Raw genomic sequence first — 27,323 nt, 5'->3', positions numbered from 1 at the left:
CAGAATACTTTTATGTACCTTAAATATGGCCTAGTGACTCTAAGCCTATATAAATCTATAAGATCTAAGCGATTTTCTTGAGGCTAGTACATTCACCCTTCATATTCAAATACAAAATCGCGCTTTCTAATGCTTTCGTATTTAGCTCAAATTCAGAGCGAGCTACATTTTGCCTGCAGGAAAACAAGGTTAAAGGTTACAATTACTTCCTGTTGTGTATTCTACACAGAGCATTTTATGCTAAGGAGTCTATGGCATAGACTCACTCATAGCTGCATAACTTCAAACTACCTTTAATTTCCGTTTTCGTAATTACTTACACAAATTTTCCACAAACCCAAAATTTTTACTGGCGTTTCCTCAGTAACTCACCTTCGCCTGTGATCTGATTTGACCTTTTGACGACACACATTTTGCTACTTATTTTATGCGTACTACTACTACTACTACCACTTAAGCGTAGATATTCAAAGTAGTCTGTTTTATTTACTCTATTAACTTCCGCTTTGAAAATCTTATTCACTTTCATGTTCTTTTGTCAACCCGAGGTTAGCCGTGTTCACAGAAAATAGTGTGTTTTGTGTTCCCATACAAACACGCAATATTAAAAGCAACTGCGGGTGACTGCTTGATGTTTAAAGCATAGTTTTTCTACTTACCTCTGTCATTTGAATCGCCTTCTAAATTCTCCATGTTGTTGATTGCTGCAAGATTGTCGTGTTCTTTGAGTTCGTTCGGATCCTTCATTTTTTCGCATTGCCTCAAAGCAAATCAACAGAACGCCATTCGATGGTCAAGCCAACGTTATAAATGGCTGTAAAGTGTTAAAAGGCAATATAGTATAGTATAGATTTAACACAAACGGCATTATTCAGTGGTATTATGTAATTTATGATTAGAATTTTATGATCTAAGTTAATAAGAAGGTAATCGAGTAGTTTAAAAATGCTTAACCCATTACAACCCATTGTCCCCATATGAGAACACGTCTTCAAATAGAAAGAAGTTGAGAAAGTAAATACATTTATGACTTCTAGATGGCAGAGCATTATGTTAAAATTAGTTTTTGAGGACATAAGTGTAGATAAAGCTATGCACATACCAGTCCATATAAAGTTTAAGTGCATATGTGTATACATGTAAAAAGAAAACATAGCATAGCAGTGCCTTTGACGTATCCTGTGCTAAGTCTACAGAACCGGCAAAGGGCTTGCTTGCTGAGCTCGTAGTCGAGTCGTTACTAGCGAAATCATATATATTATTTCTAATTGCTGTTTTTATGTACGGGTTCCTTGTTCGCTATTATGTGGAATCCAAATCTATAAATAAAGTTTTGGTTGTAAAGATGGAGATTGGGGCTATTAGCGAGCTTTGGGCAATTTTGGTCTTAGTGCTTTTGTTTATTTATATTTTATTAAAATAATATGTTAACAAGTAAGGAAGACTAAGTTCGGGTGTAGCCGAACATGACATACTCAGCTGAGAGCTTTGGAGACAAAATAGGGGGAAATCATCATTTAGGAAAATGAATCTAGGGTAACCCTAGAATGTGTTTGTATGATATGGGTATCAAATGGAAGGTATTAAAGAATATTTTAAAAGGGAGTGGGCCATAGTTCTATAGGTGGGCGCCATTGCGGGATACCGCCATAAAGGTGGACCAGGGGTGGCTCTACAATGTGTTTGTACGATATGGGTACCAAATGGAAGTTGTTAATGATTATTTGAAAGAGAGTGGGCCTTAGTTCTATAGGTGGACGTCTTCTTGAGATATCACCATAGAGGTGGACCAGAGGTCTAGAATTTGTTTGTACGTTATGGGTATCAAATGAAAGGTGTTAATGTGTATTTTAAAAGGAAGTGGGCCTTAGTTCTATAGGTGGACACCTTTTTGAGATATCGCCATAAAGGTAGACCAGGGGTGACTCTAGAATGTGTTTGTACGATACGGATACCAAATGAAAGATGTTAATGATTATTTAAAAGGCCGTGGGCCTTAGTTCTATAGGTGGACGCCTTTTCGAGATAAGGCCATAAAGGTGGACAAGGGGTGACTCTATAATGTGTTTGTACGTTATGGGTATCAAATTAAAGGTATTAATGAGGGTTTTAAAAGGGAGTGGCCCTTAGTTTTATTTGTGAAGGCGTTTTCGAGATATCGACCAAAATGTGGACCAGGGTGACCCAGAACACCATCTGTCGGGTACCGCTTATTTATTTATATATACAATCCACAAACAGTATTCCTGCCATGATTCCAAGGGCTTTCGATTTCGCCCTGCAGAACTTTTTCATTTTCTTCTACTTAATATGGTAGGTGTCACAGCCATTTTACAAAGTTTTCTCTAAAGTTATAGCTTGCGTCAATAAACCAATCCAGTTACCAAGTTTCTTTTTCGTATTTGGAATAGAATTATGGCATTTTTTTCATTTTTCGTAATTTTCGATATCGAAAAAGTGGGCGTGGTCATAGTCGGATTTCCGCCATTTTTTTTTACCAAGATAAAGTGAGTTCAGAAAGGTACGTGAACTAAGTTTAGTATAGATATATCGATTTTCAAGTTATCGTGTTAACGGCCGAGCGGGAGGACAGACGGTCGACTGTGTATAAAAACTGGGCGTGACTTCAACCGATTTCGCCCATTTTCACCGAAAACAGTTATCGTCATAGGAGCTATCAAATTTCACAAGGATTGGTAAATTTTTGTTCAACTTATGGCATTAAAAGTATTCTAGACAAATTAAATGAAAAAGGGCGGAGCCACGCCCATTTTGAAATTTTTTTCATTTTTGTATTTTGTTGCACCATATCATTAGTGGACTTGAATGTTGGCAAAATTTACTTATATACTGTAAAGATATTCAATTTTTTGTTAAAATTTGACTTAAAAATTTTTTTTTTAAAGTGGGCGTGTTCTTCATCCGATTTTGCTAATTTTTATTTAGCACATATACAGTGATAGTAGTAACTTTCCTGTCAAATTTCATCATGATATCTTCAACGACTGCCAAATTATAGCTTGCAAAACATTTAAATTTACCTTCTTTTAAAAGTGGGCGATGCCACGCCCATTGTCCAAAATTTTATAATTTTCTATTCTGCGTCATAAGGTCAACTTACCTACCAAGTTTCATCTCTTTATCCGTCTTTGGTAATGAATTATCGCATTTTTTCGGTTTTTCGAAATTTTCGATATCGAAAAAATGGGCGTGGTTATAGTCCGATATCGTTCATTTTTAATAGCGATCTGTGTGCAAAGCACGCTGAGTATAAAATTAAACGATTGTGAGCACACAAAAAATCTATTTGTACTATGGCACTATTGTGAATATTTGCACTGCATTACCGGCAGTTGCTACCATATGATAGATGGCAGCGCAAGCTGTAAGTTTTATTTGATTGATAGAACAGCTGATTTTTTTTTGATATTTGATAATATACTTTTATATTGGTTGCGCAAGATGCGCACGGGTCTGGCTCGTTATCTACAATACCAATGGAACATATCGTATATTTTGATAATTTTTTTACCAACTATCACCCTTTATGCGATCTAAAGTGATTCGTTTACTTGAGATAATAGAAAAAAAGGTATCTCCTTATATACATAAAAGAGATGAACAAAACGTGTTCTAGAGAAGATGTGATTGTCACTTTGACAAAAGTAACGAAATTACAATGGTGCGATGGGAAGGCAGTAACGTCGTTACAATGGGAACATATTTGGACTACAAAAAGCCTAAAGGACAAGTACGACTTTGGTGTAATATAAATTATAACCGAGGCATGGGAGTCGTGGACCAAATGAATGGATATATATGCTTGTATGTGGTGTCCATTAGATGGGAGGGGAAATATGGTGGTATCCAATTTTCACATACTGCATGGATGCTACACGTTTTACTAAGCAATGCTGACAGTACACCCCGAATAGGTCAGATGCTATTCAGAAGACACATTGTGTGAACGTATCTGAAACCTACTGCTGCTGTGTCGATAAACAACGGTCATCATCTTGAGCGCTTCACAAACTAATTGGAGTGCGTAATGTTGAACTTAGTATGATAGTTAAAAAAAATTGGAATTTTTTTGTTTAGTTCCTTATTTTGTCATGAATTAATAAATAAATGACAATGAGAATAATTTCCTATCAGCAGATTTAATTTGGGCGTTAATGTGTAAAAAAAAACACCATGTTCCAATAGCTAAACAACAACGGGGATGTAATACAAATATAGTATAACTCATGGAGGCCCATTCAACTCGGGTGAGAAGGTTAACAAAGCTATGGTTTTCATATAATACGCTGAAAGAACGGTGCATTGCTTAGCATTTCTATTTTTGATTTTAGTATATTTTTAAATATTCCTTCGCATTTAATTTATTGCAATCACTCATCCAAAACAAGAAATTTAAAAAATCGCTAAACAAGTGAAGAATCGATTTAAAACCTCTTACGGCTTGATTAAAACGACGGGTTCAATAAAGGTCTAAGCATAGAAGAAATAAGAAACAAAAAATTACGAAGAATGTTTTAAGGCAAAAAGTTGAAAAGTAATGGAAATGAGGAACAAAATAGAACAAGGGCAGAAAGTAAAAAAATGCTTAGCAAATGAAAGGATGTGATGTTATGATGTGATATTATGATGTGATGCTATAATGTGATGTCACATTTAAGAAGAAGAAAGAAGTGTATAACTGTTTGATAATGTCGATAATGATGTGGATAATAATAATGAGCCAACGAAAGGCAAACAGTTGAAAAGTAATGGAAATGAGAAAAAATTGGACAACAACAGAAATAAAAAATGCTCAGCAAACGAAAGTGTGATGTTACGATGTGATGTTATAATGTGATGCCACATTTAAGAAAAAGAAAGAAGTGTATAATTATGTCGATAATGATGTGGATGATAATAATGAGCCAACGAAAGGCAATGAAAGTTAAATTAAGGGAAGGAAATAAAGGTAGCGGAAAATGAAAAACGAAGGAAAAGGTAAAAAAAAAAGAAAGGGAGAGGCTACGAAATTTAAGACTAGATATCACAACCGAAACCGGAACCGAAGCCGGAACCGAACCCGTATGGCGTGTTTACGGCTTGTTACAGCTAAGTTATCGGTTTTTTAACGACTGGTTATGGGCGTGTTACTCACTTGTTTTTAACAAGTTATAAGTGTGTTATCGAAGAGGCATCTACGAATTATAGATTTGTTTTGGAAGTGTTATAAACATTTTTATCGATGACAAAGGTTATCGATGAGTTATCGATTCATATTACAGGTGTACGTCTAGAAAACTAATGTTTCGAAATCCGTTGTTTACGGCGAAGTTTTTTCTGGTTTGCTTTAACTTCAACCCCTCTGACTAGAGCTCGGTCGGGTTGAAGTTAAACCACACTAGAGTTAACTTTACCAGAAACAAATAATTTCGCACTTTTTGAGAAAAACTTTGCCGGGAACAACCGATATCGAAACATTAGTTTTCTAGACGTACACCTGTAATACACATCGAATTTCACAAGTGTTTGCCAATCATGCCTATTTCTTATCAAACTGCTTACCTATCGGTTTTTTTTGTAAGGGGGTTCGACTTCAACTTCTATGCAAAATATGGTGGAACGAGCGCATGCCCGACGATTGGAATCTGAGTGTCCTTTGCTCAGTCTACAAGAAGGGGGATTATACAAACTGCGCCAACTATCGCGGAATTAGCCTTCTTAGTATCGCATATAAGGTCCTGTCAAGTGTATTGTAGCCCACTGTGAATGGCCTGATTGCACCTTATAAGTGTGGCTTCAGATCTGCTAAATTTACCATCACTATGCGACAAATTTTGCACAAAAAAGGCGATAAAAAAATTTACACATATCACTTCTTGGCCGATTTTAAAGCTGCCTTCGACAGCACGATAAGGTGCTACCTAGATGCCACTATGTCTGAATTTTGTTTCCCCGGAAAACGGCTGTGCAAAGAATGATCTTCAGCACCACCATTAGCTCTGTCAGAATTGGGAAAGAACTCTCCGAGCCGTATCAGACAGGGTGACCCCCTATCGTGCGATTTCTTTGATGTTATGCTCGAGAAAATAATGCAAGCTGCATAACCTAACCGCTCTGGAACAATATTCTATGAAAGTGTGCATTTACTAGCGTATGCTGACGATATTGATATCATCGGGCTGAACACCTGCCTCCAACGTAGTCATACCAAAAGGGTACCGAAATGGTCGGGCTGGTAACTCAATGACGCTAGTTACCAGAACGTACCGGTCCCACATTCGGCAAAGGACAATAAACGCCGACAACGCTCTCCAAAACCCTGGATGTTTCTTTATCGTTAAAAGAACAACAACAACAACAAAATGTATCCAACTTCCAGTCTTCCACACTGGAATATATTAGAATATATGAGATCGCAAAGAATGATGGGTCGCATTGATTAAGACCGATATTGAAATTATCGGCAGTTCAATGTCTGAAAAGGGATGCGCTTGAGTACTAGACACTTACTTTTGGGGCATTTTCAGAAGAAAACAGCCTTATAGACAATATTCAGCCCCCCCCCCCCCCCCCCTCTCCCTAACTTCCTGATTTGTATGGATGCCTCATTTATGGATACTTTGGATTTGACTTCCTTTGCAACAAACTGTTATTGTGGTTTTGTTAAATTAATAATTATAGGAAATGCAATACAAAAAGACAAGACATGAGTTAGAGCATTTTAATTATAAAACCTACAGATAATCTATATTTCTAAAACTATCTAGCACAGCTTTCTCTGTACAAGCGTATATATATAATTTATGACCGATTTTTGCTTTTAATTGTGCAATTCGATTATGATTGGACTTTGGCACCAGGAATAAAATCTCGTGAAAAAACGCGAAAGGGTAGAGGCGAAGGTGTGCTAGTGATATATGCACATTAACGTACTTAGGTGATATAGTAGACTACATTGACCCGTATAGCACCCAGTGGGAGTACAATTTGCCCTGGAGATTCAGTCCACTGTTGTCTGAAGTGCTTTGTTTTCCAGCTACTTATGGTTTCACTAGTGTGAGCCTTTGTGTGCCCAAAGACGAGCTTTGGTTCATAGAATGCTGATATAGGACTCTGCTTGGCTAGGTAGTCTGCCTCTTCAATAACTTCACGTTCTTGATGCCCGAGAATCTGTCATAACAAAATTTCATTTTTGGCACCCAGATCATTTAGGATTCCAATGCATTCTGAGACTGAACGGCACGTAAGGCTGCCTGGCTGTCTGACATAATGAGGATACTCCTCGAGGATAAAACTTTTCGTGGACGTTCTCTACAGCAAACTTGGATTTCTGCCTGAATAATAATGGGGTAGTATCCCATAGGGTTTGCTTTCTTGAAGTTCGGCCCATAGACGCCAGCTCTCTTTTTTTGTCTTCAAATTTTGATCCATCCCTAGACCAGAGCTCTTAGTCAGAGAGTTCTTCCCACAATGAACACCGCGTATAAAGCTACGTGAGAGGTATAAGTGGTAGCTGTCCGACCAGCGGCTTAGCAAAGTAGCGAAGCAAATTTGACTTCGAGCTAAGTCTTAAAAAATTTCGAACTACCCACACTTTAGAAATCAAGCAAGCTGCGACTTCTTCCCTAGCAAAACATATGGCTATGCTTCAGCTAATACTTTTTGTTCGAGCTGCGCCACCGATTCAGAGGTTGAGGAGGACGCGTAATATAGTAGAGTTAGTTTAAGTGGGAAGTATTTAAAGCGTTGTACTCAACAGTGTTATAGACTCTTGAAGGAGACACATTATCTTATTGCCGGTGCAGAAGGTACCAATTCCCGGCTGTTTTGGCTGGTTGATGCTCTTCTTAAGGCAAAGGCCCACGCAACCACCGTTCGGGAAGCGCGATGCACGGGAAAAAGCAGTGACCCCTTGCGACGCTTACTAATACGATGATATGGACAGAAGTACAATAAGGAGACAAATGCACTGTGAATGAGTCGAGATCCGCATTAAGAACTCCTACTTTGAAAAACTATAAAATACATAAAAAAACATGCTTGGTGATTTAACGCCGGTGTTGGGAAGAGATCTTGTGACCAACAGTCGGAAAATTCAGCATCTCCCAACGTATTGAGGCTTATTGACTTCACCACGGCTCGAAATATGTTCATCTCCTGTACCACGTTCCAGCATATAAAAGCACCATGCTACTTGGCTGTGTTCTGATCGAAGAACACGAAACCAAATCGATGTAGTCGTGATCGCAAGTAGGCATGGCTTCAGTATCCTGAATGCGGGCACACTACGAGACCCAAATATCGATTCGGCAGCCAGATTAGCCCACGCCTCTGTGCAGCGAATAAAGTGTACACAGTAACAGTGTAGCCAAGCAGTGGGAGCACATTTATCTCTCATTACATAACATCGCCGCGGACAAAATAGGTCTCCAGTCAGCACGCCAAAACAACGCGATCCTTCGAAAAAAAAGTACGCTGTCTATGGGGCGCGGTGTATTCGGGGGAAGGAAAAACGTGACTCAGAATGGCGTGGCCGTCAGCAGCTTCAAATGCCTGCTGATTGGTAGACAGCGAAGCGATAACGAATCTGATAGCCAATCGCTTATGATGCAATATATTCACGTCCCGTCACTCGAGGAGAGAATGACAATATCGCGGCTAAAGAATAACAATGCGGTAGGTGATGACGGACTACCTGCTGAACGGTTCAAACATGAAGGCAATAAGTTGGTAAAAATCGTGCATCAAAGGTGGTCATTTGACTTTTTGGAAAATTGAGTTGATGGTGTAGTTTGTGACCTTTTGGGTTGTAGTAGAAAATTTAAAAAAATTGTATATCTAAGATCCCAATAGTTTAAATTAATGACAGTTAAGCGCCACCGTAGTGGTCATTTTCAAAAAACATCTAAAATGAAATAAAACTTACTTTCACGCAGGGTTTTTTTTGATAAAAACAACAAACTTATTGTTATCGACATAACATTTATGATGCTGATAAACAAAAACACGCGCCTATACACATACATGCGATAAATATATGTATGTATGTTGATAAAAATTAGTTGACTCATTATGATTGTTTTTGTATGTGACTAAATTTACCATAACAAACTCTTATCTCAAGTGGGTTCTACATTATACACATCATTTACTACGCGAAGGTGGCATCGATCGTATTTCAATGTGTATCCAAGCGATCGTACAACAATGAGATTATTTAAATATACTACACACATGCATACTCGTTCCACAGAAAGTAAAAGTTGCATTTGTTTTTAAACGGTTTTATTTAGCTTGACTTGGCAGGATGGCTGGCTGGCTGGCTGGTTGGCCGGCACGAATTTTGTAATTTAAATTTAACTAACTTCCCGATAAGCTACAAGCTTGAAACTTGGAATATAGTTCAGAACCCGATGACAATGCAACAATAAGAAAAAAACTCCGACAGGTGGCGCATGGATCGAAATATTTCGTATTCGTGGTCCGATTTGGCTCATATTTGGAACACATAATACACACATGAAAAGTAATATGAAACAAGTAAGGAAGGCTAAGTTCGGGTGTAACCGAACATTACATACTCAGTTGAGAGCTATGGAGACAAAATAAGGAAAATCACCATGTAGGAAAATGAACCTAGGGTAACCCTGGAATGTGGTTGTATGACATGTGTATCAAATGGAAGGTATTAAAGAGTATTTTAAGAGAGAGTAGGCCATAGTTCTATGGATGGACGCCATTTAGGGATATCGCCATAAAGGTGGACCAGGGCTGACTCTAGAATGTGTTTGTACGATATGGGTATCAAATGAAAGATGATAATGAGTATTTTAAAAGGGAATGGGCTTTAGTTCTATAGGTGAACGCCTTTTCGAGAAATCCCCATAAAGGTGGACCAGGGGTGACTCTAGAATATGTTAGTACGATATGGGTATCAAATGAAAGCTGTTAATGAGTATTTTGAAAAGGAGTGATCCTTAGTTCCCTAGGTGGACGCCGTTTCGAGATATCGCCATAAAGGTGGACCAGGGGTGTCTCTAGTTGTACGATATGGGAATCAAATGAAAGGTGTTACTGAGCGTTTTAAGAGGGAGTGGGCATTAGGTCTATAGGTGGACGCCTTTTCGAAATGTCGCCATTAGGGTGGGCCAGGGGTGACTCTAGAATGTGTTTGTACGATATGGGTATCAAACGAAAGGTGTTACTGAGCATTTTAAGAGGGAGTGGGCATTAGGTCCATAGGTGGACGCCTTTTCGAGATATCGCCATTAGGGTGGGCCAGGGGTGACTCTGGAATGTGTTTGTACGATATGGGTATCAAATGAAAGGTGGTAAGGAGTATTTTAAAAGGGAGCAATCCTTAGTTCTATAGGTGAACGCCTTTTCGAGATATCGCCATAAAGGTGGACCAAGGGTGACTCTAGAATGTTTTTACGATATGGGTATCAAACGAAACGTGTTACTGAGCATTTTAAGAGGGAGTGGGCACTAGGTCTATAGGTGGACACCTTTTCGAGATATCGCCATTAGGGTGGGCCAGGGGTGACTCTAGAATGTTTGTACGATATGGGTATCAAACGAAAGGTGTTACTGAGCATTTTAAGAGGGAGTGGGCATTAGGTCTATAGGTGGACGCCTTTTCGAGATATCGCCATTAGGGTGGGCCAGGGTGACTCTAGAATGTGTTTGTACGATATGGGTATCAAATGAAAGGTGGTAATGAGTATTTTAAAAGGGAGTAATCCTCAGTTCTATAGGTGGACGCCTTTTCGAGATATCGCCATAAAGGTTGACCAAGGGTGACTCTAGAATGTTTGTACGATATGGGTATCAAACGAAAGGTGTTACTGAGCATTTTAAGAGGGAGTGGGCATTAGGTCTATAGGTGGACGCCTTTTCGAGATATCGCCATTAGGGTGGGCCAGGGATGACTCTAGAATGTTTGTACGATATGGGTATCAAACGAAAGGTGTTACTGAGCATTTTAAGAGGGAGTGGGCATTAGGTCTATAGGTGGACGCCTTTTCGAGATATCGCCATTAGGGTGGGCCAGGGGTGACTCTAGAATGTTTGTACGATATGGGTATCAAAGGAAAGGTGTTACTGAGCATTTTAAGAGGGAGTGGACATTAGGTCTATAGGTGGACGCCTTTTCGAGATATCGCCATTAGGGTGGGCCAGGGGTGACTCTAGAATGTTTTTACGATATGGGTATCAAACGAAATGTGTTACTGAGCATTTTAAGAGGGAGTGGGCATTAGGTCTATAGGTGCACGCCTTTTCGAGATATCGCCATTAGGGTGGACCAGGGTTGACTCTAGAATGTGTTTGTACGATATGGATATCAAATTAAAGGTATTGATGAGGGTTTTAAAAGCGAGTGGCCCTTAGATGTATATGTGAAGGCGTTCTCGCGATATCGACCAAATGTGGATCAGGTGATCCAGAAAATCATCTGTCGGGTACTGCTAATTTATTTATATATTCAATAACACTAACAGTATTCCTGCCAAGATTCCAAGGGCTGTTGATTTCGCCTTGTAGAACTTTTTCATTTTCTTCTACTTAATATGGTAGGTGTCACACCCATTTTACAAAGTTTTTTCCAAAGTTATATTTTGCGTCAATAAACCAATCCAGTTACCATGTTTCATCCCTTTTTTCGTATTTGGTATAGAATTATGGCATTTTTTTAATTTTTCGTAATTTTCGATATCGATAAAGTGGGCGTGGTTATGGTCGGATTTCGGCCATTTTTTATACCAAGATAAAGTGAGTTCAGATAAGTACGTGGGCTAAGTTTAGTAAAGATATATCGGTTTTTGCTCAAGTTATTGTGTTAACGGCCGAGCGGAAGGACAGACGGTGGACTGTGTATAAAAACTGGGCGTGGCTTCCACCGATTTCGCCCATTTTCACAGAGAACAGTTAACGTCATAGAATCTATGCTCCTACCAAATTTCAAAAGGATTGGTAAATTTTTGTTCGACTTATGGCATTAAAAGTATTCTAGACACACTAAATGAAAATGGGCGGAGCCACGCCCATTTTGAAATTTTCTTTTATTTTTGTATTTTGTTGCATCATATCATTACTGGAGTTGAATTTTGACTTAATTTACTTATATACAGTAAAGATATTAAATTTTTTGTTAAAATTTGAATTTAAAAAAAAATTTTTTTAAAAAGTGGGCGTGTTCTTCATCCAATTTTGCTAATTTTTATTTAGCACATATATAGTAATAGTAGTAACGTTCCTGCCAAATTTCATCATGATATCTTCAACGACTGCCAAATTACAGCTTGCAAAACTTTTAAATTACCTTCTTGTAAAAGTGGGCGGTGCCACGCCCATTGTCCAAAATCTTACTAATTTTCTATTCTGCGTCATAACGTCAACCCATCTACCAAGTTTCATCGCTTTAACCGCCTTTGGCAATGAATTATCGCATTTTTTCGGTTTTTCGAAATTTTCGATATCGAAAAAGTGGGCGTGGTTATAGTCCGATATCGTTCATTTTAAATAGCGATCTGAGATGAGTGCTCAGGAACCTACATACCAAATTTCATCAAGATACCTCAAAATTTACTCAAGTTATCGTGTTAACGGACGGACGGACGGACGGACGGACGGACGGACGGACATGGCTCAATCAAATTTTTTCTGGATCCTGATTATTTTGATATATGGAAGTCTATATCTATTTTGATTCCTTTATATATGTACAACCAACCGTTATCCAATCAAACTTAATATACTCTGTGAGCTCTGCTCAACTGAGTATAAAAAAAAATCGCCGCTAGGTGGCGCAAGGATCGAGATATTCAAAAAAATCGTTTTTGTGGCCCGATTTGGCTCATATTTGGAACACATAATACATACAACAATAGAAAGCGATGTATGAAAAAAAGCGCTGCTAGGTGGCGCAAGGATCGAGACGTTCAAAACAATCGTATTTGTGGTCTGATTGTGTCCATATTTGGAACACATAATACATACATGAATAGAAAGCGACCTATGATGTCCGATTTGGCTCATATTTGGAACAAATATTACATACAGTCCGGTAGAAGTGACATCAAAATATTTTGGAGTTCGAGAAGGGACAAGCATACGTTGCGCAGAGTCGAGTAAAGTCTTTGGAAGGATTATGTATTGAGGACTTAGATTGTAACTGTAAATAAGTCACTAAATGAACTAAATTGAATGAGAAATAGTCGGCAATTAAATAAAGACTAAAAACTTGAAAATAAAATAATTACAAAAAAATGTTTAAGTTAGACGGTTTTATTGAAAACAGTAGTGAAGTAGTGAAGTAATAATAACACTAAAAGCTAGAAAATAGTTAGGTAGGTCCTAGGTACTAGTCATCACACTCCTCATTAATCTATGGCGTTGATCAGACAATTAAATAAACGCGTTGACCGCGTCAAATTTCTATTGATAGTCATAAGTAACACCAACTGAACCTTAATCAGGTTATGCTACGCCTCACATTTCTAGGAATTTCACGGGCCCAACGCTTTTATTTAATTGTCTGATCAACGCCCTAGATTGATGAGGAGTGTGATGACTAGTACCTAGGACCTACCTATTTTCTAGCTTTTAGTATTATTATTACTTGATGTAAGTACTGTTTTCAATAAAACCGTTTAACTTGATTTTTTTTTTTTAATTATTTTATTTTGTTTTTGTCAAATTCAATCAGCCAACCAGACAGTTCAACAAATCTCAAAAATCCAGCAGTTAATAAGGGGACTCACTGCAATACAATATGAAGACGTTTAGCTCTACTAGAGTGGTACATAGTACATAGACGGTTTTCAACCTGGTGTCGTAAACGGATCTCTGAATCGGAACTCTAAAAGTGTGTGGCTGAATATTTATAATGGAGAATAGGGGAAAACCCAGCAGAACTCTTGGAGAAGCTTGTGCGGAAACGTGAAAACCTGCATAGATTTCCCTGAGACGCTCAGAAAAATTACCATAGTGAAACCTTACTAGGGTCACCTGAAAGCAATCATGTTAGTTAGGCAATGGGGGCGAGGAATTCCTTAAGTTTCTTATGGACACTCACCTTCTCGATGCGTCAGTTGCACAAAAGTTGATATCGTCGACGCCAGCGATTTGCTGGTTGGGTAGTCATTTCTCTGGGAGCAAACTAGCTTGTGATTTTTATGGGGTTTTCTTTCCGTTTTTTTAATATACGAGTATTCGGAACTATTTGCGGATTTTTACAACACTTCGAGAACATTTACATAAATGGTGTGCTTTGAGGTTATTTGGATATGTTCTCGGTTAATTTATCTTTAGTTTATTTCTTTTTATTGGTAAATTAAGCCTGCAGGTTTGTTTTTATTTTATTTTGTTATTTTTTATCCTATTTGATGTTGTTTTTTCTTTTCTTTTATTTTATTGATATTTCTTTTACTTCAATTGATATTGGTTTTATTTAATTTTTTTGTTATATTTTGTTTTATAAATATATTTTATTTTATTTGTTAACTTAATTTAACTTTATTTTATATTATACTAGCTTTACCAGGCGCACGTTGTAACGCCCGAGATCGAATGGATGTTGCGTTATTTTTTCTGTTTTGTTTGTTGATAATTTAATTTATTGTTCTGTAAATTGAATTGAATTTTGTACCCATATTTGGTGAAATTTTCTGTTAAAACATTTTATTCTTGTATCTTATTGTATCTTATTTTATATTATTGTTTTGCTTTTACCGCTGATGATTGTTGCTTTGATTACATTCCGAAGAAGCATGACTGGTTAGCCAATTTTCAAAGTTGATATATGCGCAGGCATTCCTTTTGGTTCTAAGGAGTATAGAAATTCATTTGGATAATTCACAATTTTATCTTCATCTGTAACTGGGTCAATCGATTTATATTTCGTCACTTCACCAGGAAATTGATTTTGAAAGCGATCATTGATGTTGTTAACATGATCATTTTTGGGAGCTAAGACAGTTCTTTCGCATAGCCAAAAAACAAAAACATTTAAATTAAAAATTCTTAATTCTGAAATATGAAAAACTTTCGTCTTGAACGAAGGAACCTCGAGCTAAAATTTGGTGATGATCGAAGTATAGCAAACACGTTTTCATAGGGAACACACACACACAGAATTTGATTTTTATAGAAGATGTAGATAGACTGAAGCTAAACAATTTTTTTAACAGCGGCAGATTACTAAACGTCCAAAAGGAATAACAGCTAAACTCAATAATGCAGTCAAACTTTAGGTGTTAAAATAACTTAAGTTTGTACGCCAGACATAGTTTTTCCCCATTCCACATTTTACTGGAGGTTTTAAGACTTAACGTCACATAGCTCCTTACCAATTTTAATTATCCTACCATTACGACATCCAGATATATGCAGTATAATATATTCCATTTGTATGGGAGGTGCCACGCCCCCCTTTTCCCAATTCCATATTTTCTTGGCGGTGTTAAGGATTGACCTCAAATAACTCCTTACTGAATTTCAATGTTCTGGCATGTATACCTTCAAAGTTATGCAGTACCAAAGATTCCATTTGAATGGGAGGTTCCACGCCCCCTTTTTCCCAATTCCGAATTTTCTTGGTGGTGTTAGGGATTGACCTCATATAACTCCTTACTGAATTTCAATGTTCTGGCATGTATACCTTCAAAGTTATGCAGTACCAAATATTCCATTTGAATGGGAGGTTCCACGCCCCCTTTTTCCCAATTCCGCCTTTTCTTGGTGGTGTTAGGGATTGACCTCATATAACTCCTTACTGAATTTCAATTTTCTGGCATGTATACCTTCAAAGTTATGCATTAATAAAGATTCCATTTGTATGGGAGGTGCCACGCCCCTTTTATATATCGAAATTATTTTTAGCCTAAAACCTTCCCGTTGATCGAAGGAACCCATAACCAAAATTTGGTGATGATTGATGTGTGGGAAATACGTTTCCATAGTGAACACACACACACACAGAATTTGATTTTTATATATATATGGCTAAACCGATTTGGGATTTCAAAATCAACTAACCATCATCTCTCCTTCCTGTATCTTTCCTAAAAACTTCATGGCAATCTGTCGAGCCGTTCTCGAGTTATGGAGTGACAATCAAATGTACACTATATATAGATTATTATTTTTTTATTTATTTTACTTTATTTTATTTTATTTTATATTTTTAATTATTCTTTTATCTTATTTTATTTTATCTTATTTAATTTTGTTTTATTTCCTCTTATTTTGTTTTGATTTATTTTATTATATTTTATTTTACTTTACCAATTTTATCATAATTCATTTTTTTAATTTAATTTAATTTTGTTTTATTTCCCTTTATTTTGTTTTGATTTATTTTATTATATTTTTTCAGTTTATTTTATTTTATTTCATTTTATTTTATTTTATTTTATTTTATCTTATTTTAGTTCATTTAATTTTATTTTAATTTATATTATTATATTTTGTTTCAGCTTATTTGATTGTTTTTATTTTATTATATTATCACATTTAATTTTAATTTATTTTACTTACTTTTATTTTATTTTATTTCATTTTCTTTCATTTTATTTTCTTTTATTTTATTGTATTTTAGTTTCTTTTATTTTATTGTATTTTATTTTATTTCAGTTTATTTTATTTTATCTTATTTTATTTTATTCTATTTTCTTCAATTTTCTTTCCTTTCATTTTATTTTTTATTTATTTTGTTTTTTTTTTTTATATTTTTTTGTTTAATAAAATTTTTTATTTTTTATCTTATTTTTATAATTTTTAGTGCTATTTTTTATGTTGTTTAATTTTATTTTCTTGTATTTCATTTAATTTTAATTTATTTTCTTTAACTTAATTTGATTTAACTTAATTTAATTTAATTTAATTTAATTTAATTGTTTTATTTTATTTCCTTTCATATTGTTTTGTTTAATTTAGTTTTATTTTTTAATTTTAAATTTTTTATGTCACTTTGTTTTACTTAATTTTTTTTTATATTATTTTGTTTATTTTTTTTTTTTTTGTTACTTTATTTTGGTATATTTTATTGTATTTTATTTATTTTTCTTTCACTTAAATACAAAAAATTTATATTAATTTTCATTCGGGATAATCCGAGAAATTTTGGGATTGTTTTTGGATAGTTTGGAAACTATTTTCATGAAATTTCTTGATATTTTCGGTATCTTCTAAGGACTATTTTCGGATCATTTCAGAGACGATATCGGGACTGTTTTAGTGATCAATTCGGTACTGTTTAGGGATTGTGTTTGAAATAATGTCAGAACTTTCTCTTGATCTTTTCGGGTTTATTTTAGAATTTGGGATTGCTTTCGGAAAATTTCAAGAATGTCTCGGGACTGGTTTCGAAATCGTTCTATTTTCGTATAAATTCCAATTCCAAAGCTATTATTAATCTATCGTGTCTGAATTTCAGCAGAAGCACTATAAAAGTCAAGGTTAAATTGAGTCTAGTTTCGATGTAGGCTGCAGCAAGAAAGTGAACTCTTTGCATCGACTGGGTAATAGATAGAATGTTAGATTGAGAAACAAAATTTCTTATCTCTAATATGCCCACATAGGTGATTTTAGATAGCTGCTTTGGTCGACGTTGTTTTAAGCTCAGACTATATGGTCCCTACTTACTTTATATATTCTCATTGTCATTAAAATGACTAAATACATTATATATATGTACATAGATACATATATGATATTAAAAATATTCTCTTAGATAAACAAATTTCTATATGCATTGCTCTTACATAAACCGGAAATTTGTTGACAAATCAACAAGTGTTCTCAGTTGTTGCATATAATATATACATATGTATGTACTGTAATTGTCGTTGCCAATTCAAATGACCAATTTTACTGCTTTTATCACGCCATATAAACGTTTAAATAAATTCAGTATTTTTTTTTTTAGTTTCTCCATATCACTTACACATGCATACGTCATCACATACATACGGAGTATATAATAATAGAGATGTAACGAATTTTGGCAAGAGCTTTGGTCGACTGTGAATGTTTAATAACAACAACAATAATGTTCTTCTTATTAAGAAATCTGATCTATATAAATTTCAAAAATGATCCTCGAAACACAAACCTTAGAAGAAACTCAGTTTGAATCTCTTCGTAGTTATGTATGTGTATCGTGCCATATTATGACCATTATTAAAAGAAGTTGCTATACAGTGTGTGTGCAGAAATATTCGTGTTTCAGAATTTTCTGAGAGTTCGTTCTATATAAAAATTTGGTTTAGAAATGCCTAATGCCAAAATTTTATTAAAACCTATTGAGATTGTTTTTTAAGAACACCATTTCAGAATCCAGTTCAATATGACGATAGTTTCTAACGGTCTATCCTAGCTATCAATCAATTGGACTTCTATTGAGATGGGTAGTTAATGAACCAAATTCTAAAAAAATTCTGAGCATGATCCTATTTATCACTAGCGTTAAGTTTAATAAGCTTGAAAATATTCTACATTCTCGGCAAACGGAAGTAGAACGTTCGGTCTTATTATACTTTCGATCCAATATCCGAATTTTCGGTGAGATCGAAGAATGTGGCATTCCTGCTAAATTTTTGGTATGACTTGTTAAAGGCTTACGAATATCATACATATTATTTCTAATTGCTGGTTTTATGTACGGGTCGCTTTTTCGCTCTTATTTGGAATCCAAATCTATAAATAAAGTTTTGGTTGTAAAGATGGAGATTCGGGCTATAAGCGAGCTTTGGGTAATTTTGGTCGTAGTGCACACAAAGAAATCTATTTGTACTATGGCACTATTGTAAATATTTGCACTGCATTAACGGCAGTCACTTCCCCTACTCCAGATGGCAGCGCAAATTTATTATTTAAAAATATTTAATTGATTCATAGAACAGCTGATTTCTGTTGATATTTGATATATTTGATATTGGTTGCGCAAGATTCGCACGGGTCCGACTCGTTATTATATATTTTAACATCTGAAGATAGATGCTGATTATTGTTGTCACCATGATTGGATAAACTTTAGAGCGAATTTACCGGCTTTGCACTTTCATAAACACATTAATTGCGAATGAAACCTTCGTAACGTGTCTAGCATGCATGCAATCCATCTTCGATATTTTAGTCGAATGAGAACTAAGCTTGGCCCGACTTAGCCCATAATTTCCGAAAAAAAGTTTACCGCAAGAGCGCGTGATATGTATGTTCTTTGGATTTCTCTTTCGCTTGTTTGAGCGGCTACATAAATCCTAAGGTAGAGGTGGAAGGCAGAGGTAGGGGTAGGTGCAGAGCTTACAGGATGGTGTCCGAGGACCCTATCCTTGTTCAGTCCAGTAGATCTGCTGTCAAGGGAAACGGACGATCTTTATGGCCGACGCCAAGAATAGCGCAGCGTCACAAACAATTGTTGAATGTCAAGAACGGTGGGAGAAATCGAGGAAAGCGCGCTAAACCATCACGTTAGTTCGAAATATAGTGAAATGGTATGAGCGGAAACACGGCGAACTTAATTTCCACCTCACGCAAATATTGAGTCCCTCCGAACGGGAAAACGCAAAATTAGTAATGTTTCGCTCCCTCGTTTTTACGACGAGCAATCACTGTGCACAGAGTTCCACAAGAAATTTAGTTTCCCTTATATGCTAATACATAGATTGTTGGACTCTTGTCAACATATTGGCCTTAATAGTTACGACGCGATTGAGGGATGCTGAAAGGGAGCGCACACGGTTGAAAATTTTGTTTTAAATCCTAAACTTTTTGGTCTATATAATTGACCAAATTCTATGCATATTAATAATAATTGTAACGTACACCTGTTAGAAGGTGAATCCGCCCCTTTGCGCAATCAAGGTGGAATGTCCCCCAGCTAGCTCAGGACGAGAGGTCGGGGCCCTTAACCCTTGTCCACCTTGATGCGGGCGGATGTCACATCATCATCATACTTACATCCATGCACACCCTTCGCAGACCTTGCAAAGTTTAAAACGAAACGAGCTCGTATCATTGGTTTTGCATTGAAACATTTTAGTTTAAATTTAAGTCCAAAAAATTTTCATTTTTCAAACTTCGAGAATAAAATTTAAACTCAAGTATGTATATTAAAAATTGGTTTTATCCTAGCATAATTTATCATATATGTATATCAAAAATTTAAAAACGCGTTACGGGTAAAACTTTTTGGTTTTAATTTTAAACTTTTCATCGAAATTTTTATTTTTCAATTATATGCACTAAAATTAAAATCAAGAAGTCTTAAAAATTGCTTAAAACTATTTAGTGGTTTTAAAACTATACCAGCTTAAAATAAACAGTGAAAAGGTTTTAAGAAAAAACTAAAATTTTTGTTGTTATATCGGCCTACTGATTTTAAGATCGCGGGTTCGAATCGAGCTCAAGGCCTAACAATAATTTTTTATCATTATTATTGTTATGATAAATTTTTTCTTAATTGAAAAAATTTTTAAATTAGAATAGAAGAAAGAAAAAATTTTTTAGACAACTGCCAAAGCTCGTTGTATAGATCCATTTCGGGAACTGCTAAATTCCTTCATCGGCAACGTTTAGGCGCCGCTGCTATAACCATTCAGCCACCACAGCGGTTTTTTGTTTGTCTTCATTAATCCTACTTCTATTCTGGTTCGTGCCAATTGATATTCACAACACTGCGACATCTGTTGCAGAATAGCTGTGAAAATTGGACTTGTTTGTTGGCAATGCTGCCATAGTGTCATATTTTATTGACACTTTTTTCCCCGTGCTCTGGGATGTATTAACAATTTTTGTTGTTATATCGGCCTACTGATTTTAAGATCGCGGGTTCGAATCGAGTTCAAGGCCTAACAATAATTTTTTATCATTATTATTGTTATGATAAATTTTTTCTTAATTGAAAAAATTTTTAAATTAGAATAGAAGAAAGAAAAAATTTTAGACAACTGCCAAAGCTCGTTGTATAGATCCATTTCGGGAACTGCTAAATTCCTTCATCGGCAACGTTTAGGCGCCGCTGCTATAACCATTCAGCCACCACAGCGGTTTTTTGTTTGTCTTCATTAATCCTACTTCTATTCTGGTTCGTGCCAATTGATATTCACAACACTGCGACATCTGTTGCAGAATAGCTGTGAAAATTGGACTTGTTTGTTGGCAATGCTCTGCCATAGTGTCATATTTTATTGACACTTTTTTCCCCGTGCTCTGGGATGTATTAACAATTTTTGTTGTTATATCGGCCTACTGATTTTAAGATCGCGGGTTCGAATCGAGCTCAAGGCCTAACAATAATTTTTTATCATTATTATTGTTATGATAAATTTTTTCTTAATTGAAAAAATTTTTAAATTAGAATAGAAGAAAGAAAAAATTTTAGACAACTGCCAAAGCTCGTTGTATAGATCCATTTCGGGAACTGCTAAATTCCTTCATCGGCAACGTTTAGGCGCCGCTGCTATAACCATTCAGCCACCACAGCGGTTTTTTGTTTGTCTTCATTAATCCTACTTCTATTCTGGTTCGTGCCAATTGATATTCACAACACTGCGACATCTGTTGCAGAATAGCTGTGAAAATTGGACTTGTTTGTTGGCAATGCTGCCATAGTGTCATATTTTATTGACACTTTTTTCCCCGTGCTCTGGGATGTATCAACAATTTTTGTTGTTATATCGGCCTACTGATTTTAAGATCGCGGGTTCGAATCGAGCTCAAGGCCTAACAATAATTTTTTATCATTATTATTGTTATGATAAATTTTTTCTTAATTGAAAAAATTTTTAAATTAGAATAGAAGAAAGAAAAAATTTTAGACAACTGCCAAAGCTCGTTGTATAGATCCATTTCGGGAACTGCTAAATTCCTTCATCGGCAACGTTTAGGCGCCGCTGCTATAACCATTCAGCCACCACAGCGGTTTTTTGTTTGTCTTCATTAATCCTACTTCTATTCTGGTTCGTGCCAATTGATATTCACAACACTGCGACATCTGTTGCAGAATAGCTGTGAAAATTGGACTTGTTTGTTGGCAATGCTGCCATAGTGTCATATTTTATTGACACTTTTTTCCCCGTGCTCTGGGATGTATTAACAATTTTTGTTGTTATATCGGCCTACTGATTTTAAGATCGCGGGTTCGAATCGAGCTCAAGGCCTAACAATAATTTTTTATCATTATTATTGTTATGATAAATTTTTTCTTAATTGAAAAAATTTTTAAATTAGAATAGAAGAAAGAAAAAATTTTAGACAACTGCCAAAGCTCGTTGTATAGATCCATTTCGGGAACTGCTAAATTCCTTCATCGGCAACGTTTAGGCGCCGCTGCTAAGATTAAGAAAAATTAAGAAAAAATTTATCATAACAATAATAATGATAAAAAAAAAAAAAATTATTGTTAGGCCTTGAGCTCGATTCGAACCCGCGAAAAAACTAAAATTTTTGACCGTGCAAAGAAATGCGCATGCGAAGTAGAGGCGATAAAATCGTCTTCCCCTTCCCTGGCGTTATGCTTAACGGCGGTCCTACGTTGCGTGGACATATGAGCAGGAATAGCCTGGTTTCACTGGGCTACAAGAGGGCAGCGACAACGTCCAAAAAAAAAAGGAAGCAGTGGGATAGTAGCTTAGGTGATAGAACGTGTTCTACCGGGCATAAGAAGCAGAGACAGAAAGATGTAGATGACCATGAGAATGCTTGAGAAAGTGGAGGTGATAGAGCGAAAGAGAGAATACAAACTTTTTCGCATGCATCTTCTAAGAAAAATTCATCGTAATGGACACTTATTGATGTTTTAAAAAACCGGCTTCATTACCATTGTTTACTATATAGTTTGGCAGCTTAAGTAGAGGTTATGTTGCGAATTGAGTGGAAGGCAGTGGACTAGGCAGTCGAATGTCATATAATGAAGGAATGGTGTTCGGAGATTTTTCAAAGTTAAAAAAAAATGATAAAAGCTTTAATATAAATAAAACTATTGTTTTAATAACAACAAAAACGCCATATATATTCTGTATACATAAATTTGTGAGGATTATCTCACTATAAAATTTGAATTAAATAATCTAAAGTGTTGTTTTGAAACTGAGTCGAGAACTGTGCGTGTGAATGTGCGAATTTTCACCGATCAGCTGTTAGTTGCGCTACTTTGTAAAATTTACAATGTTCATTACTGTTACTATAGCTAACTTACTTGTAGCATACTTTCAGGTGACACATTTTTGCATACTTTTAGGCGCTCGATTTTAGGAGAAGTCTCTAGATTTGAATATAACACTACAAAATTTTCCACATTTTCAATTTTTATTTTTCGTGTTTGTTCACTGGGTTTCGTAACTCATTACTGTAATTATTTACACTAACTTAGTACTAATATTTAACTTTACTTTTAAACATTTTCAATGATATTGTAAACTTTTTTATTTACAAAGCTATTCACGTTTGTGTTTTTATTTTGAAATTTTTCGCAATGAGTTTAAATGAAACTGTAAACCAAGTTGAAAAAAAAAACAACTCAAAAACAAATACAATTTACAATTAACAAAAATATACAGAAAAATATAAAAAAAAATTTAAAATAAATACAAACACTTATCACACCGCACTGTTTGTCATAAAAATAGCTGCAATATATTTCAATGTTGGGTATGCGCATATTTTTTCTCTTCAATTAATATGTTGTTGGTGGCGCACGAGATTTCATTTAACTCGTATTTAAAACAAGTAAGGAAGGCTAAGTTCGGGTGTAACCGAACATTACATACTCAGCTGAGAGCTTTGGAGACAAAGTAAGGGAGAATCACCATTTAGGAAAATGAACCTAGGGTAACCCTGAAATGTGTTTGTATGACATGGGTATCAAATGGAAGGTACTAAAGAGTATTTTAAAAGGGAGTGGGCCATAGTTCTATAGGTGGACGCCATTTCGGGATATCGCCATAAAGGTGGACCAGGGGTGACTCTAGAATGAGATTGTACGATATGGGTATCAAATGAAAGGTGTTAATGAGTATTTTAAAAGGGAGTGGGCCATAGTTCTATGGGTGGACGCCATTTCGGGATATCGCCATAAAAGTGGACCAGAATGTGTTTGTACGATATGGGTATCAAATGAAAGGTGTTAATGAGTATTTTAAAAGGGAGTGGGCCTTAGTTCTATAGGTGGACGCCTTTTCGAGATATCGCCATAAAGGTGGACTAGGGGTGACTCTAGAATGTGTTTGTATGTTATGTGTATCAAATTAAAGGTATTAATGAGGGTTTTAAAAGGGAGTGGCCCTTAGTTTTATATGTGAAGGCGTTTTCGAGATATCGACCAAAATCTGGACCAGGGTGACCCAGAACGTAATCTGTTGGGTACCGCTAATTTATTTATATATGTAATACCACGAACAGTATTCCTGTCATGATTCTAAGGGCTTTTGATTTCGCCCTGCTTAACTTTTTCATTTTCTTCTACTTAATATGGTAGGTGTCACAATCATTTTACAAAGTTTTTTCTAAAGTTATATTTTGCGTCAATAAACCAATCCAATTACCATGTTTCATCCCTTTTTTCGTATTTGGTATAGAATTATGGCATTTTTTTAATTTTTCGTAATTTTCGATATCGGAAAAGTGGGCGTGGTCACAGTCGGATTTCGGCCATATTTTATACCAATACAAAGTGACTTCAGATAAGTGTCTGAACTAAGTTTAGTTAAGATATATCGTTTTTTGCGCAAGTTATCGTGTTAACGGCCAAGCGGAAGGACAGGCGGTCGACTGTGTATAAAAACTGGGCGTGGCTTCAACCGATTTCGCCTATTTTCATAGAAAACAGTTATCGTCATAGAATCTATGCCCCTACCAAATTTCACAAGGATTTGTAAATCTTTGTTCGACTTATGGCATTAAAAGTATTCTAGACGAATTAAATGAAAAAGGGCGGAGCCACGCCCATTTTGAAAATTTCTTTTATTTTTGTATTTTGTTGCACCATATCATTACTGGAGTTGAATGTTGGCGTAATTTACTTATATACTGTAAAGATAAAAAATTTTTATTAAAATTTGACTTTTGAAATTTTTTTTTTAAAAAGTGGGCGTGTTCTTCATCCGATTTTGCTAATTTTTATTTAGCACAAAAATAGTAATAGGAGTAACGCTTCTGCCAAATTTCATCATGATATCTTCAACAACTGCCAAATTACAGCTTGCAAAACTTTTAAATTACCTTATTTTAAAAGTGGGCGGTGCCACGTCGATCCAAGTTTCATCGCTTTATTCGTCTTTGGTAATGAATTATCGCACTTTTTCTGTTTTTCAAAATTTTCGATATCGATAAATTTGGCGTGGTTGCAGTCCGATTTCGTTCATTTTAAATAGCGATCTGAGATGAGCGCCCAGGAACCTACATACCAAATTTCACTAAGATACCTCAAAATTTACTCAGGTTATCGTTTTTACGGACGGACGGACGGACATGCCTAAATTAATTTTTTTTTTCGCCCAGATCATTTTGATATATAGAAGTCTATTATCTATCTCGATTAGTTTATGCCGTTACGAATTGCCGTTATGCAAACAAAATTAATATACTCTGTGAGCTCTGCTCAGCTGAGTATAAAAATATTTAATTGTAGCTGTTGCTGTGTGGTAAATGTTGCGGTATGTATGCTGCCGCATTGCATTACGTGCAACATATGGATGTATGTATGTATGTGTAGTTATAAAAAGTTTATTTCTTTGTTATTACTTTTTAAATTAATTTCGATTTCACTGATTCGCTTACGTTCCACACTGTATCCCGATCTAGCAATGCGTTTAATAGGCGCACACACATGCGTACACATTATGAAGTTGGCCCGCACTGCGGGTAGAATTATGATGAGCTTTGGTCATACAGATGTAAATCTAATGCGGTGGAGTGCGAAATGCCTCAACCGAATGCAATCAAATTTAATAACCGCTTCTTGGGATGAGTGGCACGATGGGAGAAGGAGATGAAGATCAATAGGAGAAGAAGAGGGAACATGAAATGGTGAGAGGGGGTGGGTTGAAGGGACGGCATTGGAATAAAACCTTTTATAGTAAATGATGGCAGGTATTATTGTTGCTATGTATGAGAGAAATTAGTGAAAGGGGGAAAAAGAGGAATGGAGAGGCTATTCTAGCAAAGCAAAGGTTTAGGGAGGGGGGAACAAGGTAAAGAATTGTGGAAAATGTAGAGGATAGAAAAAGGCAAAAAATAAGAAAAGAAATAGAGAGCAGAAGAAATAGGGAAAAGGCTACTGGGAAGCTTGAAGGAGCAGAGGGGAAATACAAAGTAGCAAGAAGGGGCAGAAAAATAAGCTACCGAACCCCTATAGTGCTCTATAGTGCAGAAGCATAGACACTGACAACATCGGCTCTGGGAGTGTTCGAGAGAAAAGTTATTTAGAAGATTTACGGATCTTATTGGCGACGGCAAGTACCGAAGAGGGAAAATATGAAACAGTGTAATACGGAGGAGATTAGAAAAAGGGTGAGATTACGCCTAAGGAGAGGAAGGAAATAGTTGGGAGTGGGACAGGAAACGGGACAGGAAGAGAGAGAACACGGGCGTGCAGGCGGAGATTAAGACGAAGGGAATTAAAAAAGGCTGGGATAGGGGAAGAAAATACACAGAATGAGCGCAAAGTAGAAATAGAAGAACTCGAACGGGGAAAAGTAGAGAAGAGAACAAAAAGTGAGCGAGAAAGAACGAGGAAGAGGGAAAGAGATAATGAAGATGAGAAACGAAATGACGAGGGACAGTGGAAAAAGGACAGAAGAGTAGAACTACAAAGATAAGGAAGAATCATATAGTGAGAAATTGTAAGAGGAAAATACGCCCACAGCGGATTAGGCGGTTAGAATATACCAGCGGTAGGTATGCCTGTCGTAAGAGGCGACTAAAATACCGGATTCAAGGGTTTGTGTAGCGCAGCCCTTTCAGGTTGCCAGCGAAATACATAGCTTCACCAAACCCAATTGTCAACTTCACCTATCCGTGGCGAATCCTGTTTCATTAACAGCCGAGGCTCTGGCGACCCCGAACTCCTCATGGGCCTAGGGGGTGGAAGGTCGGGATGGCCTAGAAGGTCGCATGTGGTCATTCCCGAGATGGTCGGGCTTGGTACCGGAACGTACCGGATCTGCATCCGGCAAACGACTACCAACTTGATAACACTCCCCAAGGCCGTTGGGGAGTGTCCTTATCGCTACAACAACAACAACAAGAGGAAAATACTATAATTATTTAGATTGTTTTTGAATACTTTTCAATTAAAATAAAAAGCAAATACGTTCGAAATA

The 27,323-nt window shown here is 36.1% G+C and overlaps 1 protein-coding gene across 13 annotated transcripts in view; it reads right to left on the bottom strand.

The window, feature by feature from the left end:
- The window catches only part of Hnf4 (Hepatocyte nuclear factor 4), a 112,990-nt gene that overhangs the window by 73,285 nt on the left and 12,382 nt on the right, over positions 1-27,323 (bottom strand). For 5 of the 13 annotated variants that reach the window (XM_067764674.1, XM_067764679.1, XM_067764678.1 and 2 more), the window contains 2 exons: positions 14,078-14,826; positions 660-814 (listed from right to left, as the gene is read on the bottom strand). In XM_067764674.1, the coding sequence (XP_067620775.1) occupies positions 660-747 (88 nt within the window). In that variant the 5' untranslated portion in view covers positions 748-814; positions 14,078-14,826. Of the gene's footprint in view, positions 1-659; positions 815-14,077; positions 14,982-27,323 lie in introns of those variants that run through there. The other 8 variants (XM_067764684.1, XM_067764676.1, XM_067764683.1 and 5 more) reach the window with 2 other exon arrangements.

Source organism: Eurosta solidaginis, chromosome 2 (assembly GCF_040869045.1).
Source record: "Eurosta solidaginis isolate ZX-2024a chromosome 2, ASM4086904v1, whole genome shotgun sequence".
In the NCBI taxonomy this organism is placed as follows: domain Eukaryota; kingdom Metazoa; phylum Arthropoda; class Insecta; order Diptera; family Tephritidae; genus Eurosta; species Eurosta solidaginis.
The sequence above is the reverse complement of the archived record's forward strand: the minus strand, read 5'-3'. Positions and strand labels throughout refer to the sequence as shown.